This window comes from Talpa occidentalis, unplaced genomic scaffold, assembly GCF_014898055.3.
Source record: "Talpa occidentalis isolate TD23 unplaced genomic scaffold, MPIMG_talOcc4v2.1 talOcc4.5, whole genome shotgun sequence".
Lineage (NCBI taxonomy): Eukaryota > Metazoa > Chordata > Mammalia > Eulipotyphla > Talpidae > Talpa > Talpa occidentalis.
This window is the reverse complement of record NW_023604861.1, coordinates 80,661,439-80,678,769: the sequence shown is the minus strand read 5'-3', so window position 1 is coordinate 80,678,769 and position 17,331 is coordinate 80,661,439. Positions and strand designations below refer to the sequence as shown.

At 36.2% G+C, this 17,331-nt stretch overlaps 1 protein-coding gene across 5 annotated transcripts in view; it reads right to left on the bottom strand.

The window, feature by feature from the left end:
* APLF (aprataxin and PNKP like factor) overlaps window positions 1–17,331 on the bottom strand; it is a 67,293-nt gene that overhangs the window by 43,926 nt on the left and 6,036 nt on the right. For all 5 annotated transcript variants that reach the window (XM_037527521.2, XM_037527522.2, XM_037527523.2 and 2 more), the window contains exons 2-5: window positions 8,399–8,470; window positions 2,043–2,215; window positions 1,196–1,343; window positions 773–905 (exon numbers count right to left, since the gene is read on the bottom strand). In XM_037527521.2, the coding sequence (XP_037383418.1) occupies window positions 773–905; window positions 1,196–1,343; window positions 2,043–2,215; window positions 8,399–8,470 (526 nt within the window). The remainder of the gene's footprint in view (window positions 1–772; window positions 906–1,195; window positions 1,344–2,042; window positions 2,216–8,398; window positions 8,471–17,331) is intronic.

The following is a 17,331-nucleotide window of genomic DNA, read 5'->3' as shown; positions in this document are numbered from 1 at the left end:
TAAAGCTGAAAGAACTAAACTTATACTGCAGCTGCTGTACACAACAGTGTCTGAAACAGAGTTTAGGGTATGAATTAATTGACTATTGGAAGAAAATTGCATGTTTGCCTAATACACATATCATTTGTTAGAAAAATAGTATTTATTCATAGGAAAGAAATATTTTTAAATCTCTACGATATATCATTAATAACATCTAATGTTCAATAGCAAAGCACTAAATATGAGAAAAAGAAAAATGAGACCCATATTTTTAAAAAAAAGCAGTTAACTAAACCTGAGATGACTGGAAGGCTACAAATAAAACACTGGTTACACAAGACAATGTAACAAACATTTCAATCATCTTGAATCAGTAGGAATATACAGCAGATGACATAAATCATTGTGGTATTGTGTGTACTAGGACACAGGTCACCTCTTTGAATCCCTCAGCACATTAAGACTGTATGCCTGGCACTTTTAGAAATGTAATCAAATATATTTAAAAAACTCTTATCTGGCTGGCCTTTTATCTTGGACATTACACCAACTGATATATTCACAAATTTACAATAATACGGTAAGTCTAGCAATAAGATAAATGACACTTGTTAACAGGATGGTGTTAGATAAATGGCCTAAAAATAGCTTATGTTTTAAATGAGACTTCATGCAAAACATCTAAAAAAAAAGATTTGATTAATTTATATATTTCACAACCACTACACTATCTCTAATTATTCAGAAAAACTTTCAAGTTTTGTTTAATGTTTCTTGAAATAAAACCCACCTTCACTAATGACTGGTACTGGAAGATTCTGATCACTAACATTTTCTGTTAACATCCACGTTGGAAGGATTCTTTTCCTCTGGCCAGGATTTGGCTGTTGCTTACTGAAATTTGTACATTTACCTAGGAAAGACTAAAAAGGTACCTACATATTAATTACTAAAATTTATCATGCATCCAAAATTATTTCTTTGCATTAAACTACCAGTAAACATTTGCAACTACTGACTGAGTTAAATTTCTATAAGATAGAAATTTATTATCTTAATTTATTAGCCAAATTGATGGACTAGCATGATATTCTCTGCATTTGACTTAAAAATAATAATGCTAAAAATATTGCCATCATATTTAGAAATTCAGGTTTCTTTTCCCACCTCAAAAAGAATGGCCTATAAATGAATGAGACCTCAAATTTCTCACCACACTATTTTCCATAGCAGTCTGGGTCTCAGCTATTTCTGGGCTTCTTTCCCACTGCGGGGCACCCATTGTCTCATCAGGCAAATTCATCAGGGAAGATTTTGGTGTTTCATTCAAAATATCATCTTCATCAAGCATTTGACTGTTTCTATGAAATAAAATAAAAATTTATTTAAAAATCATTTAAATTTAAGAAATTTCTGTTGCCTACTAGGTAGATTACAAATGTGATTCTCACAAGTACCCTGAACTGAGCTGTGCTCCTTTTCGAGGACTTACCAAGACCCCCAAAGTAATTACAGTATACTAGAATAAAATATGCACACTAACACATGTTCTTCACCTCCTGCTCAGTATATTATTTACTGCACTGCTCACTGTCATAAAATTCTTCCTGTAGGGAATATTTGACTATAATTATCTAGAATAAATTTAACAATAAAAAATCCAATTCCAGAACAAAATTTTATTTAGCATTCAGTTCTAAACAAGTACAAATTATTCTATTATGCCTTTATTTAAATATAAACACTGTTATACTGTGATACAGATATATTTTTCATTTATCTTCAAATACTTCTATAAGCAATCAGTCATCACAAGATTTATAATGTAATATTACCAGAATTCGTTGGAATGAAAAAAATAAAAGCTTGGAAATGTATCTAAATCTAGTATAGTAAAAGCAATAGTTTTCTAGAAACACATACACAAGCACTCATACTTGTAATTTTTGTCACCAGTGTAGTTTAATTTTAGAATGGTTTCTACTGACGCATTTGTGGATGGAGGAAGGATTAGATAACAAATACCTATTACTTCATCATATTCTATCAGGCAATCTTACCTTAAAGTATATTCCATTTCTGTTTCAGAATATGTAGAAAAAACACAGAAAATGTATTTGTCAACTAACAAAGAAAATCTATCTCCAGGATTCAGCCAGTGCCATAGATTTGTCTTCAATGGTAAGAGCTGGCTCTTCTCGGAAGACTGATAAAAACATGGATTTGTGTGTATCTAGAAAATATTAAAAGAATACAGTGATGCTGTAGTTCACATTTATGACAAAAATATAACTAAATATGAACTGATTCAAAATTTTGACAGCAAAACAATATAAGAATAATTTGTTACAGGACTAAAAAACCTAGTAAATCTGGTGCTTACAGATACCACAGTTATTATCTACACAAAAAAAAAGAAAAAAGCTCTATTTCCCATTTCCTCTAAGAATAACAGAGAAAAGGCAAAGTTATTAATTAACTGGTTATAAGATACTTCTGTTTAATTGAGATAACTGGACATTGGAAAGAGAAACATGAAAATTAATTCTCAGTATGGAAACTATACCCCAACTTCCATGTTTAAAATTTACTAATCCTCTGGAATTGGCTAGCTTCTTTTCCACTTATTTTCACCAAATAATTTCTAACTATCATTCAAAAATGAGAAACTATATGAAGGAAGATTCTGATCAAATCTTTCAAGCAAACAGCACAACTTTTTAGCTCTTCACTAAGGGATCTTATTTTGTTTGAAACTACCACTATGAAATCATTGTCGATATTCAAATTTCAAGTCCTAAATATAACTCAACTTCATATAACTAGGAAACTTCATTAATATTTTTACTAAATTTACTTTGATTTTGTTAAAATCTTAAGCCTTTATAGAATGCAAACTAAAAAATTATAAACAAGTTGAGACTACTGCTATAGGACATTAAGCAAATGGTGTTAACTTTGGGTTATCATTTATTTTAAGCCCATATCTATAGAAAATTACTATAGCATTTCAGGGGTAAATGCAGTATATTTTGATGGACTCTATTACATATTAAAACACACCCAAATCGTCCATTTATTGAACATTCACAATGTTCAAACTGTTCTCCCACTCCATCTAAATGTCAAATTCCATATCATTTACCTCTGAAGTATCTCTTGCATCTATTTCTTTTTACCATGTGACCACCCTATTTCAAGCTCTTGCTTGTGTTTCTTGTTTGTACTAACATCACATCAGTCTACCTGTTTTCATTAACCTTACCATTTCCTCATTATTCTTTTATATCTCCTCGTGTAAAGCCTCTGTGGGATCCCCCCACCCCATATTCAAAAAACACAGCAGTGAAAGCGTTCCTAAACCTACAGTGGTCTCCATCGTCTTCTACTTCCTATTCCAAAATCTTCCATCTATAATACACACAATCTTTGATCCAATCATAAAGGTCTGCTCAAATATTTACTAGAGCTTAAAATGTCTTACTCCTCTCACCTTTTCACTTGAACAGTTTGAACTGTTCAGTTCTTATCAGGTCAAAGATCACCTATAATCATCTGGTAAATCACCACTAAACTGTAAGGTCCACAAGTGCTGATAATTCTACCTAAAACAGCTCTCACAGCCTGTGACTAAAATGACTAAAGAGGTTTCTAACAGAATAAATCAATTTTCCAACTGAATTCACTGGTGAATAATCTCAGGAAAGACCCAGATGTTTACTGTAGTAGTAAGGCTTGAAATCTAACATGTTTACTAAAACTGTTACCTTAAATAATTGTCACCCTAAAAATCATTTTAATTCCATTCTTCTAAGATATTAGGTCACATGATTTCTAGAGATTAAAATCTAAACTATTAGGTAAACTAAAATTTTAATGACCCCACTATGATTTTCTAAAAAGCTCCTGGCAGCAAGCGGTTGAGCACATGAACTTAGTAGTTTTCAAAATCCCAAGAACATCATATAAGTAACTTTGTCATTTCACATGACTTCATCTCATCAAACACCATAATACGACACTTTGAAACTAACCCCAGAGCCGCAGGAATTTGAAGAAAGGAACCATGTAGCTCAATTGGGAATGAAAATAACTATACACTTTAGACACTGAACTGTCCAAACAATACTCTTAACCTAGGGATGCTGAGCTTGAGCACATGCCAAGCTTGGAAATCCTTCCCTTGTTTTCATGCCTCTGTCTTTTAAGTGAACCTACTATTCCATGAGTATGCCAGGATCAGCATAGCTAGGAATGTTGCAAATCAGGAATACTGAGTTTCTGCCTGATCGCTAAATATTCTGAAAATGAGGTTTAGTTATTATAGATGAAGGCAATTCCATGCTCTTATATACAAGTCTTTTAAAGATTCAGATGACTCCCTAAACATCATTAAATAATGCCCTAGTCCTAAATCCATAAAGGTTAAGATGCTAAATATAAAAGCATAAAATCTAAGAGTAGGAAAGGCAAAATACTACAGGAAACTAATCACATCTCTAAAAAGGCAACAAAAACTCAAAATTAAAGAAACATTCAGTTTGGTATTTTTTTTCCTCAGCTGCAAGGAATTAACATGGAAATTTTAGATGGTTGAAGATTAGACATTTAGCAAACCCAAAATCCTATTATTTACATCTAAAGAGGTATTACTCTTTTTTTTTATATAATAAATTTTATTTTTATATTCCCCATACAATTGCAACCCCCCCATTTTGACCCCAATCCCTCCCCTCCCGCCACCCACCCCCCAAAAAGTGTCTCTGGTTCATAGTTTTTTGTTGATTTTGATTTTCACTTTCTTATAGTTATTCATTTTCCTGGTCCCTTATTTAAGTTTTCTAGATTCCTACTATGAGTGAGACCATCCGGTATTTTTCTTTTTCTTTCTGGCTTATTTCGCTGAGCATGATCCCTTCCAGCGCCATCCATGTTGCTGCAAATTGCATGTGTTTATCTTTTTTGAATGCTGAGTAATATTCCATGGTGTATATGTACCACATCTTCTTGATCCAGTCATCTATTTTTGGGCATTTGGGCTGTTTCTAAAGCTTAGCTATTGTAAACAGTGCTGCTATAAACATAGGGGTGCAGGTGTTCTTTGGAATTGATGTTTCTGTGTCCTTTGGGTAAATACCTAGGAGTGAAATTGCTGGATCATATGGAAGCTCTATGTTTAGTAGGTCCAAAAATCTCCACACAGCTCTCCATAGTGGTTGGACCAGTTTGCACTCCCACCAGCAGTGCAGGAGAGTTCTTTTTTCTCCACACCCTCGCCAACATTTGTTGTTGCTAGTTTTTTTAATATGTGCCATTCTCACTCTTTAAGTACATTTTTTTAAAAAAATCTATCACAAGCTATACATTGCCCAGCTAAAAAGCTGCATATTTATGAAGTCCAAAAGGAAGCTTTTTTAGGTAATAAGATAGCAATATTAATAAACAAAAAAGGAGAAGTTATACACCAAAAAAATTGGAACAAAACAGCTATATAAATGCACATAAAACAAAACTTTTGAAAAATAATAGATTATAAATGCATCTATTATATTGAAAAATAATAGATAATAAATATTATAAAATATAAATAATAGAATATTATAAATATTATAAAATGTATTTGCCAAAATAGACAACTATCTTAAACTGAAAAAAAAAAATCTATGTCTATGTGGTGTGTATGTGTATGCCTGTAGGTACCAAGCTTGTTCAAAAGTATTTAAATATGGAAAGAAGACTGAATGAGACCAATAATATTTTAAAAATACAATCAATAATTTAAAATCTTTCCAATCGCTCCTAAAAATAAATTGAAATATTTTTCTGAATATTCAAACTCTTGCCAATATCAGAAAAAGATGGAAGGCTCTGGAATTCCTTATATGAGGTTAGTTTAACTTTGATTCCAAAAATAGATAAGGGTAGGCAAAATATCAACAAACTCAAATCCACAGTGAACAAAAGATATAAGCTACCTAAATACAGGTATATTATTGGTGTGTGCCTTTTAACACATCCATGAGATTATAAAAGCTAGCTTAAATAGATTATGCTATAATTTTAGAAGTGGTGCAAGAATGCATTAAAACACAAATCAATTTTCTATATCTTTCTCTTGGAGTTATTAAATATTGAAAAAAGATTGATATGTGCCCCCAAAAATGTTCCTCTTATTTTCAGTTTTTTTCTAATGTAGAAAGCACTCTTTTTTTTTTCCTTCCACAAAATGAGATGTGGAAAAGCTAGTGTAGTATCTTATAGCTATTTCAGCTTTCATGGGAAGAAAAGCACTTACAAATCAAGAATTTCATTTTGTGATCAAAAAAACATAAACACCCAAAGATATATATTTTTTATAATAATTGAATCTTTTGCAATTTACATGTAATTATAAAACTAATCCCTCAATCATCCAAGAACCAAAGATATTTTATTAAAATGAAATAAAAAGCTTTGAATTCACCCTCAGGACACAACCAACCACTGGTGATAAAGTCATTTACTGAGAACATGGATAGTTTGCCTTGATAATGCATTTTCTCCCTGCTGATACCAGACTGTAAATTAATTTAAATGACGCACCAAAAAAGCCAACATCATCGCATCATGAGCTAACATTATCTCTTCATGCACATCTCCAAGAATTGCTAAGAGATGGAAGCTTTTTAAAGAGAATTAGAAAGAAAAAGTCAGAAATTCATCCCATTAAGAGTACAAATTAAAATTTTCACTAATTACATTCATCTATCATTGTCAAAGGCAATTTTTAATTTAAGAGTATGTTTGGATTTCCAAGTTGAAAGAAAACCAAAAAATATTTAATAGCCAAACATAATTTGGGAATGTATACAGATAAAAGGGACCATCATAGCAAAATATTTGATTGAAAACATCTGCTATATATTTTGGATTTCCTTTCTTTTTCAATTACATGTATATTAAATAACTTCTCTATATTATATTTTCCATTTTTATTTTAGTGTCTTTTGATTAAGAAAATGTTTTTAATTTCAAGTAATTGGCTTTTTTTACTCTTTCTTTTACAGTTTCTACTTTTCATACTTTATTTAAAATCCATTTCCTACTCTAAGATCATAACTTTTTCTTATATTATCTTCTAATAGCTTTATTCTTTAACTTTCCTATTTAATCTACCTGGAATTGGATTTTTATGCATCATTTGAGGTGGAAGTTTAATTTTCAGACATAAGACATAAGAATGAATAATTTTATCAGCACAACATCTAGTCCAAAATAAATGGACCCTTACACACACATTTCATTCTCCTATCCAATAAGTTCTGCAAATAAAATAGAATAATCACATATATTCTCAAAAACTGCTGTCCTGATAAAACATCAGTGCTGAGACTGTAACGGAAGCAATTCAAATTCTAGCCTTCAACAAGGACTCTCAAATTAAAATTATTTTTTAAAACTTTACAGTTGAACAAGGTCCAAATTTTAGAAATATTCAACTGTACACACCAAGGTATAGAAAACTGTAAAATATAGCTTTATAAGACTGAAATAACTTTGGTCACTGCCCACCCCTCAAAAAAACAACTATTACATAGTTACAGACTTTCTTATAGGATCTCATTTGTAATATTCGGTTATGAACACAATCATAATGTAAACATGAACTGGTAGTCATCTTTCATTAAAATTCTAATTATGTAAGAATTGCCTTGTGGAAAATGAGATAATTTAAATAGTTATCTCCCAATTATCTTCTGGCAATAAGGATATATTCTGACATTATTTTTTTAAATATATTTTACATCATTCTTCTGTTTTACATCAATAACGCATGCTTTTTCCTCTCAGGTGTAGTCCCCATAAAATTCCTACCACCAATTCACCCATCCACCATCAACATAGTCTCTTGTGTTCTTCCTTCCTCTGTTTTGATCCCTCTCCCTCCCCTGCAATATCTCTGATTAATAGTTGCCTTTAATTTTGTTTTATAACTTATTATAATTATTTTTTCCCTGATCCCTTATTTGGTTCCCCTACATTCCTCCTATAAGTGAAACTATCCAATATTTTCCCTTTTCTTTCTGGCTTATTTCACTGAGCATAATCCCTTCCAGCTCCATCCATGTTGCTGTGAATGGCATGAGTTTATCTTTTTTGATTGCTGAACAACCAAATATTGCTGACAAATATTGCTGAACAAACAAATATTCCATTGTATGTGTGTGTATGTGTATTTTTTTTGGGGGGGGGGACATTTGGGTTGTTTCCATATCTTACCTATTGTAAATAGTGCTGCAAAAAATATAGGGGTGCAGATATCAAGAAGGATATATTCTGACATTAATTCCTATTTCCATAATCTTAGAAAATAAGCCCCTCTAAGAACTGGGAAAAAGTGAGAGACAAAATGTTAAAGCATGAATAACATATTTACCGGTTTAATTCTAAGCTGACCACCCACCACCTCAAGAATTGCATGTCTTCTGGACACTCTTTTGTCTGTAATCTGCAAAAGGAAAAAAAAAAATTTCAAATGGTCATCTCTTCAAAAAACAAAACAAGGAAAAAACCCACAGCCGCATTTCTAAAATTAGTAGGCAAGATATGAAATATATTTTTCATTCAACAACTGTATACAGAACATGCAAGGTTCTGATCTGGAGTCAGAGGCACTACCACTGTGCCACAACATCACAACAATTGTGTACTGAATTGACTGTCTCTTTGGACAGAAATGAAACAACTCAGAGACTGAGGGACCTGCCCCAAATCACAGAATAAATGGCAGAACAGAGACTCACAGTTGGAAACTAACAGATCCAAAGACCTAATATGATGGTTTCCATTCAAGACAGACATTTAGTGGGGGTTCTGATAAATAAAATTCATAAAATGAGAGAGAAATCTATATAGTATGCACCCAGCAGAAAACATTTTAAGTGCAGAAAATACATAGTATGGTATAATACAAAAGGTTTGAAAAGCAGCCTGTGGTAAATATAAAATGTGTAACTACAGGCTTGTGACTACAGACAGACCTGGGTCAGGCAGACCTGCACTGAGTGCTAGGGCCACCAGCAGTAATAAAGGGAACAGGAAGGTGGGAGGGGATGCTGTGAAAACCAAATGTTGACAGTGAAAAAGAGGTTATCACTTTTTTTATACACTTGCTTCCTGTTTGAGCCATCTGTTTTCTACTTATGCTCACCATCATTTCTGCATACCAAAGTTTAGAAACTGTTTGCACTTTAAATGCTGAAATTGCCTGTCAGGACTTCTCTGCATGGCTGTAAGCACAATAGTAAAATTACCTATGTAATTTGAGGCTAATACATAACAAAAACATTTTAAGAACCAGCTCCACCACCGAATACTATAATTATGTGGCCCATCTCTTGGTATCTATCATTTCAACTCAGATACTTACTAGCCACATCAGGACCAAAATTATCTGTAAAAGCAGATGATAGTAATGACCAAATTCAATTAAACCCATTAGATCTGCAAAAATGTGACACTTCCAGGAATCAGTACCACTTTTTCTTTAACCATATAGCAGTTCCACACTAAGATTGCGACTATATAAAAATAGTAACATCAAGTACCGCAATAGAATGAATTCCACATACGTGAATTTTCCACACAGTTATAGTCAATTTTTTAAAACATTTACGACAGTAAAGTGAAAGGTAATTCATTTAAAAAATATTCACTATTAGCCACAATGGTTATATCAGAAAAGTAAATATAAGCTAATAATAATAATCCATTCTGTCAGATAAGAGAAGACAGAAATTTGGAGATTCCTATATTCTACCCCTAATGTGCCTTTGTGGGTCAAACACAACAGCAGTTATCTGATAACCTATTGCAGCATTTGCATAGATTGTGCCCTTGCATAAAGTTTCACATAAACATTGGTATTCACGAAGACACTGTTATAGTTATTATTCATATTTTACATATTTGGAAATTCCAAGTCCAAAGAATTTAGGTAACTGTGTAGGTCACTTTTTGAGTAGGTAGTACTCCAAATCAATTAGTAAAAATAAATATATCAGAAAAATATTCATAGATGACTCTATAACTACATGTAATCATTCAGAAATAGCTTCAAGAAATACAAATTAGCCTGTGGCTGGGAGTAAGAAGTATCTCTATTTCTAACAGGGATGAAAATTTCCTTGTTAATTTTAATAATACAAATCAATTTTCTAACCAACAGAGTAATAATCTGCAAATACAAAACAAGGACACATAATGATGGTTCCTGTAATAGTCCAGCTCAGGTTTATTTCTTTTTCAAACTATATTTTTGCAGGAGGCAATAATGGGCTTTTTCCTCTGTCAGTCTTTGAAATAAGTTTCACTGATACTAGCAAGAAAATAGTTGAGTAATTTACTGTAAAATATTGAAATAATGAGTATAAAGTGACCTCTAGTGGACACATGATTTTACAACCATACAATTCCCAATGCAAGCTGCAAGTCTCTACAGAGTACCCAAAAAAAATTGTTTTAAAGAGACTTTGAAATTGACATCATTCAGGCATTTAACTATAATTGTTCATTTTAAATAATACCTCTAAATAGTGAATAGATTACAAAATACAATTTGTTTTCTCAATGGAAAGTTTAAAGGTTTAACAAATTATCATTAAAGTTTATTTTAGTTTCATGGTGGTGGGGGATGGAAGGACTTGGGATTGGTGATAGATCACTAATTTATTATCTTAAACAGCTTATGGCCTCCTTTATTTAACAGCTGACAGTTTTCTTTGTATAGAGTAAATATCCATACACTCATATTAACTGTAACAGCAATGATTTATCAAGATCAAGTTCCTGTTCTACACCTATCATGTTTAATCATCACAAAAATCTATGGAAAAAATACTATTATATTCATTTGTAGGTGAGAAATGTTAGTGCAAAGAGGTTAAGTAACTACTTACACAGCCTATAAGCAGCAGGACCAGGACTATGATTGGAACCTAAGCAATCTGATTCAAAAGACACCTTTGCTCTTAACACTGTTAAGGGGTATGGATGGAGCGATGATTGATATTGGGCTGCAAGTGGAAAGAGGCTATAGAAAAGCAAAGAACCCAAGAACTCAAAGAGTACACTTGAGTTTCTTTTTCAAACTATATTTGGCTCGCTAGCTCAAAGCTAGTGAGAACAGTAAAAATGGTTTAACATACTTCAAAAAATACTAGAGACTTACCCAAGTATCCTTATTTATTACCAGGAGTCAAGGGGTTTAAATGAAAACTTCACAAAATCAGGCATTCACATTTTAGTCATAAAAATAGTAAAAATTAAGGCATTCCAGTTTCCTATAGAATAACTGTAACCACCTAAATTCTAACCACACCATACATCCTCCAAAAAATCAGAGCTCAACAAATAGAGCAAAGAAAATACCTACATCCTGCATCTAAAGCATAACTAAGAAAAAAGAATACCGCAAACTTGGTTACATGTAAGACGGGAAAGAAACACCAAATGCAGATCAAGCTTCAGAACATATGCTGGGAAAGAGTCAGGTGGCCGCTGCCAATGTAATAACCATAAAGGATCAGTTGATCTTAACTTTCAGGTGAAAACTTAATGGGAAACAGAACACTGATGCAATCTAAAGGATCACTCAACAGATAACTCCTGAAAGGAATGATAGCTTCACTGGGAGAAGTCTGTCCCACCCTGCCTTCCCCAAATACTCACACCTACATCACCAACATGATAAACTGGTAAGTAGGAGAACTTCCCCAAATACTCACACTTAAATCACCAACAGGACAAACTGGTAAGAGGGAGCAAGAATCTAGGGGTAATGGGAAACAAGTAATGCCACTCCCCAAAAGAGTAACACCTGAGTTAAGAAATGCTGAAAATACAATTCACATCTAACAATTCAGAGATGCGGCAAAGTTGGTAACAATTTAGGCATCAATATGAATAACGGGAATAATGGAAGATACACAAATAATCTATGAGTTTACATTGAATTTGAGAGGGGCTAGGGCTAGGACTGTGTAGGGTAAAGAAAATATCAGGCTTTTCTGCCCTTCCGCCATCAGGATAGATGATGGATCCTTGTCCTGAATGCATGCCTGATGGCGGGCACCTGGAATAGGGTGTGGGCATAGGTAGATGGGATTCAGCTGAGCTAAGACTGTGCTTTTAAGGGCGGCGTCACGGGGTGATGCCAGCAGCCCCAGCCAGCAGCAGCAGAACCTGAAGGAGAAGCCGACGCAGAAGCAGAGAACACCAGATAGCCCAGATAGAGTAAAGACTTGCTGGGGGCTGGGAGGCCTGCCAGCCTCCCAGCCCCCCAGCCAGCACCCCTGCCTGCCATATGCCTGGTGAACCCCAATAAAAGACCTGCAAAACCACTGAGGACTCTGACTCCTCCTTTACCCGGTCTGCATGGGATCAGAGAACCTGCACCTGTGCCCAGTCCGGCCCTTACAATTGGCGTAAGTCGGCAAGATCCATGCAGACGGGTATTGGAGCCCTCCGAAGACCTGGAGGCACTAAGAAGAACAGACTGTTTGCCTGTGATGACGCTGGAGGCGCCATGGCGGCACAGAAGGTGGATTCGGTCCGGAGCTGTGGGACGAGACCTCGCATGGAGGAGATGCCCGAGAGGACCAGCCAACGACACCGGAAAGGACCAGCCAACGACACCGGAAAGGACCAGCCAACGACACCGGAAAGGACCAGCCAACGACACCGGAAAGGACCAGGCAACGACACCGGAAAGGACCAGGCAACGATACTGGAAAGGACCAGCCAATGATCCCTGAGGCAGCAGGCCGCTGCTGACGCAGGGAGAGGCCAATGGACATGGACTGATAAACCTGGACTGACAATCCTGCCAGAAGGCGGAGGACCTTGGCAGGTTATGTTTTTTTTGAGAATCTGGGGGTGGCCAGTGGGCCTAGATGGCCAAAAGCAGCCTGTTATGCCCAGCAGCCAGGTGGAGGAGAAAAGCCAACTAAGAAAGCAAAAGCTGGTGCTGATGCTAAGTTGAGAAGCCCTGAGTGGCTGTTAAGCAGCCTTAGTATGCTGAAGACCTGTGAGTCTCATAAAATCACCTGTGGGTGATGCCCTGCTCATTCTTGAGGGTGAGGAGCTGAGGAACCTGTCCTTGGGGGGCGAGTGGGGAACGTGGCTTGGGGTGGAGCCCAAGCCGAATGCAGAGTTTGGATCCCCGACCCATGTGCCTGTGCAGTGGGTTGGCCTGAGTGCAGGGGTCTGCGAGTCGCATGGGTGGCTGTGAAGGCCGAGTGTTGGAGCGACTGCAGACAGAAACCCTGAGGGTTGGCGATTACCCCCAACAGAATAAAATTGCCAATCCCAGAGCTAGTGCATCCTGGGGGTGGATGCGGTGTGTGGCTTGTAGCCGAGACTACAGCCAGAGAAGGCCAGGAAGCCTGACGGCTCCTGGTATGTTATAGTAGATGCCGTGAGTGATTCCCCTCCCTCGTATGAGCAGTGCCTTCGGCAGCAGATTTGGTGGCTCATCTGCTGGTACCAATAATTGTCTTTTGCACTTGGTTGGTGCCCTGCCTGGACTTATTTGTGTTCTGTTGTATTTTGTTATATTTGATGTATTTGCTTTTGTGGGCCATGGCTGCTTTGTTTGTTTGCTTAGAAAATTGTATACATGTATAGACTATATGGCAGAAAACCCTGAGGGGGTGGACTGTAGGGTAAAGAAAATATCAGGCTTTTCTGCCCTTCCGCCATCAGGATAGATGATGGATCCTTGTCCTGAATGCATGCCTGATGGCGGGCACCTGGAATAGGGTGTGGGCATAGGTAGATGGGATTCAGCTGAGCTAAGACTGTGCTTTTAAGGGCGGCGTCACGGGGTGATGCCAGCAGCCCCAGCCAGCAGCAGCAGAACCTGAAGGAGAAGCCGACGCAGAAGCAGAGAACGCCAGATAGCCCAGATAGAGTAAAGACTTGCTGGGGGCTGGGAGGCTGGCAGGCCTCCCAGCCCCCCAGCCAGCACCCCTGCCTGCCATATGCCTGGTGAACCCCAATAAAAGACCTGCAAAACCACTGAGAACTCTGACTCCTCCTTTACCCGGTCTGCATGGGATCAGAGAACCTGCACCTGTGCCCAGTCCGGCCCTTACAGACTGGAAGGAAAAGCCTTTCTGTATAAAAGAATGGCAGCTAATAAAGAAATTTTTTTTTGTTACCAGAAAACAGAAAAACATTATTTTGTTGCTACCAATGTAATAACCATAAGGGATCAGCTGATCTTAACTTTCAGGTGAAAACTTAATGGGAAACAGAACATTCGTGAAGTCTCAAAGGATTGCTCAACAGATAATTCCTGAAAGGAAAGATAACTTCACTGGGAGAAGTCTAGCCCAAACCGCCTTCCCCAAGGGCTCACATTTACATGGGCTTCCTGATATGCTGCTCTGAGTTCAAGCCATCTACGCAATACTGATGCCCAAAATGTTTAACCTGGATCAAAGTATGTGGAAATAATCAGACAAATCAAAATTGCGGGCATTCTATGAAACAACTGGCCTTGACTCCTAAAAGTATTAATGCCATAAAAGACAGAATAGTTGTAGATTAAAGGAGATAATATATGATTGGATCCTAATTTTTTTTTTTTGGTAGAAGAACTGGGGTATAGGCCAGAGCTGGGGGGGTGGGGATGTGAGAGGATTCACCAGAGACGGGGGAAGCAGAACAGGTGGATCTACTGAAATATACTGCTAAGGGGAACAGTGGGCAAGACAGAGGTCTGCTGCACCATATGTAGGTTAGCTCCTTGGCCAGGGATCAAATTCAGGCCTAGTGATGATAGCACTTAGTGATGATCCACTGGGGAGGCCCTGGATCCTAAATTTTTTAATGCTAAATAAGTTATTATTAGGAAAACTAGATAAAAGTGAATAAAAAGTTGTATTAAGTTATTGCAGTTCCAATTCTCTGAGTGATGTGACAGTACACATTTTTATATACATACACAAAACTCAAGCACTCAAGTTAAAGAACTTTTCTTAATATTAAAAGAATTGCATAGTATATAGGCAGGAGCTTAGAAAGGAAACCCTGAAGAATATTTGGCTGAAGGATAATGCTGTAATCACTCCTATACTTTCTTACTAACAACTAAAATGACAGCAATTTTTTTCCAGATACTATAAAAAACTCCTTTTTACTTGAATTCTTCATATTGTTTTTTAAATGGAGACAGGGATATTTCTATATCACTTTTGTACTGGTACAGTGTGGATCCCTTTTCTTTGATTTTCTGATTTTGAGCTGAATATTTTATGCATTATGATGTATGTAAAAGTCCTTTCTCTATTTTTAAGACATGATGTTTGCACCAAAAGACTTACAGACATAAAAGAACTATTTTTGATTTGTAAAGAATTTCTCACATTTTCTGAAATCAAGCAAAATGAAGATTTTCCTATACTACTAGCAGAAATGCTTAGATGTTTTGAATCAAAGTTTCTAACCTATTTATTATTACCCAAATTCTAAAAATAAAAGCGGAAAAGCTACTATTGGATCCAGAAATAGTTGTAATAAAATGGTACTTCATTTCATTTTTTGCTTATATATCATATTTATTGAAAAATCAACACCAGGTAGGGGCCTCCCCGGTGGCACAGCGGTTGAGCGCTGGGTTGCGAAGCTGCCCGCGGCCTCTGCGGCGCCGGTTCGATCCCCGGCTGCTCCCCGGCCACCGGAGGAGGGTCCCACATGGCGCGCAGACCTCTCCTGCCGCCCGCTGCTCCCCTCAGCGGTGTACTTCGGTCCTTCTGCCTGCTCTGCTCCCCGCTCTGGCCCTGGTGAATTCTCTCACCCTCCCGCGCTTCTGACTGTACCCAGTGCATGTAAAAACAAAACAAACAAACAAATAAAATAAATAAATAAAACATGCCTCTATAAAAAAAATAAATAAATAAATAAAAAAAAAAATCAACACCAGGTAATTTTTCTTAAAATGTTTTCTACAGAATTTTCTGGATATTATTGACAGGTATAACATAGTCATGATTAAATGTTCCAGTTTATCCTGGTGTCTATAAACACAGGAACAGGGAAGAGGCAAGATGTATTTTTTTTTCCAATATACACTACATAACACACCAAGAGCTAAGGTAATAAAAACTGTCTTGTACAATACTTTATAATCTACGGTACCTTCACACAAGGTTATCTAGTTTTTTCTATTGACAACAGGCAAAAAATAGACAAATTCAAACTTACATAGTAGAGGAAAAGAAAATCATCTGGTATGGGATTTCCACCTATATGATAAGAAAATGCATAAATCTAAAGAAGCATGAGAACTATCTTAGGCATAATAGGCATAAAATCCTTTTCTCAAACAATTTTTGTGACAAGTAAATAAAATCTGAAATCAAGACCCTAGGCTGGTAACTATTAACCAGCTGATAAATTGTAAAATGTTTTATCTCGAGAGTATCAGGTCCAGCAGAGTCCAGGGCTCAGTTATCAATACCAGTAGCGCGACAGTCAGCTGATATAAGATGTGTAATATTACTGCACTTGGACGGTAACAATGCTCAATTTCTAATGTTAAGAAAGAGTAAGTTTAATGAAATGGACTTGATTTTGGCCTGAAGTTCTCTAAGCACACTCCAATTTAGAGTAAGTTCTCTTTTAAGGGTTTTAATCTACTAGATGTGTTCTTTGGAACTTGTGAATATACTTTTCCATGAGAATAAAAATGTAAATAATTGTTTCAGGGCAGAGAGAGAAATTCCCTGATCCCATCTGGGATCTTCTGAGATTGAGCTGGACCAACAAACAACTTAATGTCAGACAGTTAATTAGGAGAAAAAGCCAAAATTTAGTAACATATGGATGGAGAATTTACATGGCTATAGGTAGTGTGTTTAAGGACCTGCAACATCAGGGAGAGCAGGAGGTTTCACATGACTTGCTAGGGGGAGTCAAGATGAGATTCTCAGACAAGATAGGTTTACAGATAAACCTATATTTGGATGACATCCCCAAACTCCATTCTTCTAGGTCATAAAAAGAAGGAGCAGTGATCGCCATGTTAAGAAAAAGGCAAAGGACTGAGACAAGGACAAAGATTCTCTTAGTCCAGGACTTCAATGCTCTAAATTTAAAATAATCTGCATTCTTTATGCATTGGTAATAGACATTCCCAGACTTGCAGGTTCCTGATTGACTTTTCATTCCTATATTAAAGAGACACTGATTGCAAGAGGCTTACTATGGACTATTAAAGAAAGCCTATCTGACCCTTTCAGGGAAAAATGACCCCACAATTTAAAACCTATCTGACCCCTTCAAGGAGACCAAACCTCACAAGTT